The 308-nt window shown below is 38.6% G+C and overlaps 1 protein-coding gene across 1 annotated transcript in view; it reads right to left on the minus strand.

The window, feature by feature from the left end:
- LOC119585047 (estradiol 17-beta-dehydrogenase 8-like) overlaps window positions 1–308 on the minus strand; it is a 10,822-nt gene continuing 10,514 nt past the window's right edge. The window contains exon 7 of the mRNA XM_037933664.1: window positions 1–143. Within this exon, the coding sequence (XP_037789592.1) occupies window positions 52–143 (92 nt within the window). The 3' untranslated portion in view covers window positions 1–51. The remainder of the gene's footprint in view (window positions 144–308) is intronic.

Below are 308 nucleotides of genomic sequence, written 5' to 3' on the forward strand. Positions count from 1 at the left end.
CGTTATAATTTCTACGTCTGCCACCTCTCCTGCTTCGTCTCGCTGTATTGTTTACATTTCATGTCCTCCTGTCACCTCAATGCAGGAGCCTAACATATAGCTGCTTTTCTCCGACAACAGGAAGGCAACCATCTCAGCAACCTCTGCAATGTAATAAGTGAAATATAAAAGAATACTGATAAAGAAATGCGAAGAAAACAAGAAGATAACTAAAACTAAATGCGAAACAGTGTCGAGCAATTTCGAAGCTTCCGAATATGAAATGAACATGAAATAAGATAATGTAAAAAGTATCTTCTGGGGTCCCT

This window comes from Penaeus monodon, chromosome 19 (assembly GCF_015228065.2).
Source record: "Penaeus monodon isolate SGIC_2016 chromosome 19, NSTDA_Pmon_1, whole genome shotgun sequence".
NCBI classification, from domain to species: domain Eukaryota; kingdom Metazoa; phylum Arthropoda; class Malacostraca; order Decapoda; family Penaeidae; genus Penaeus; species Penaeus monodon.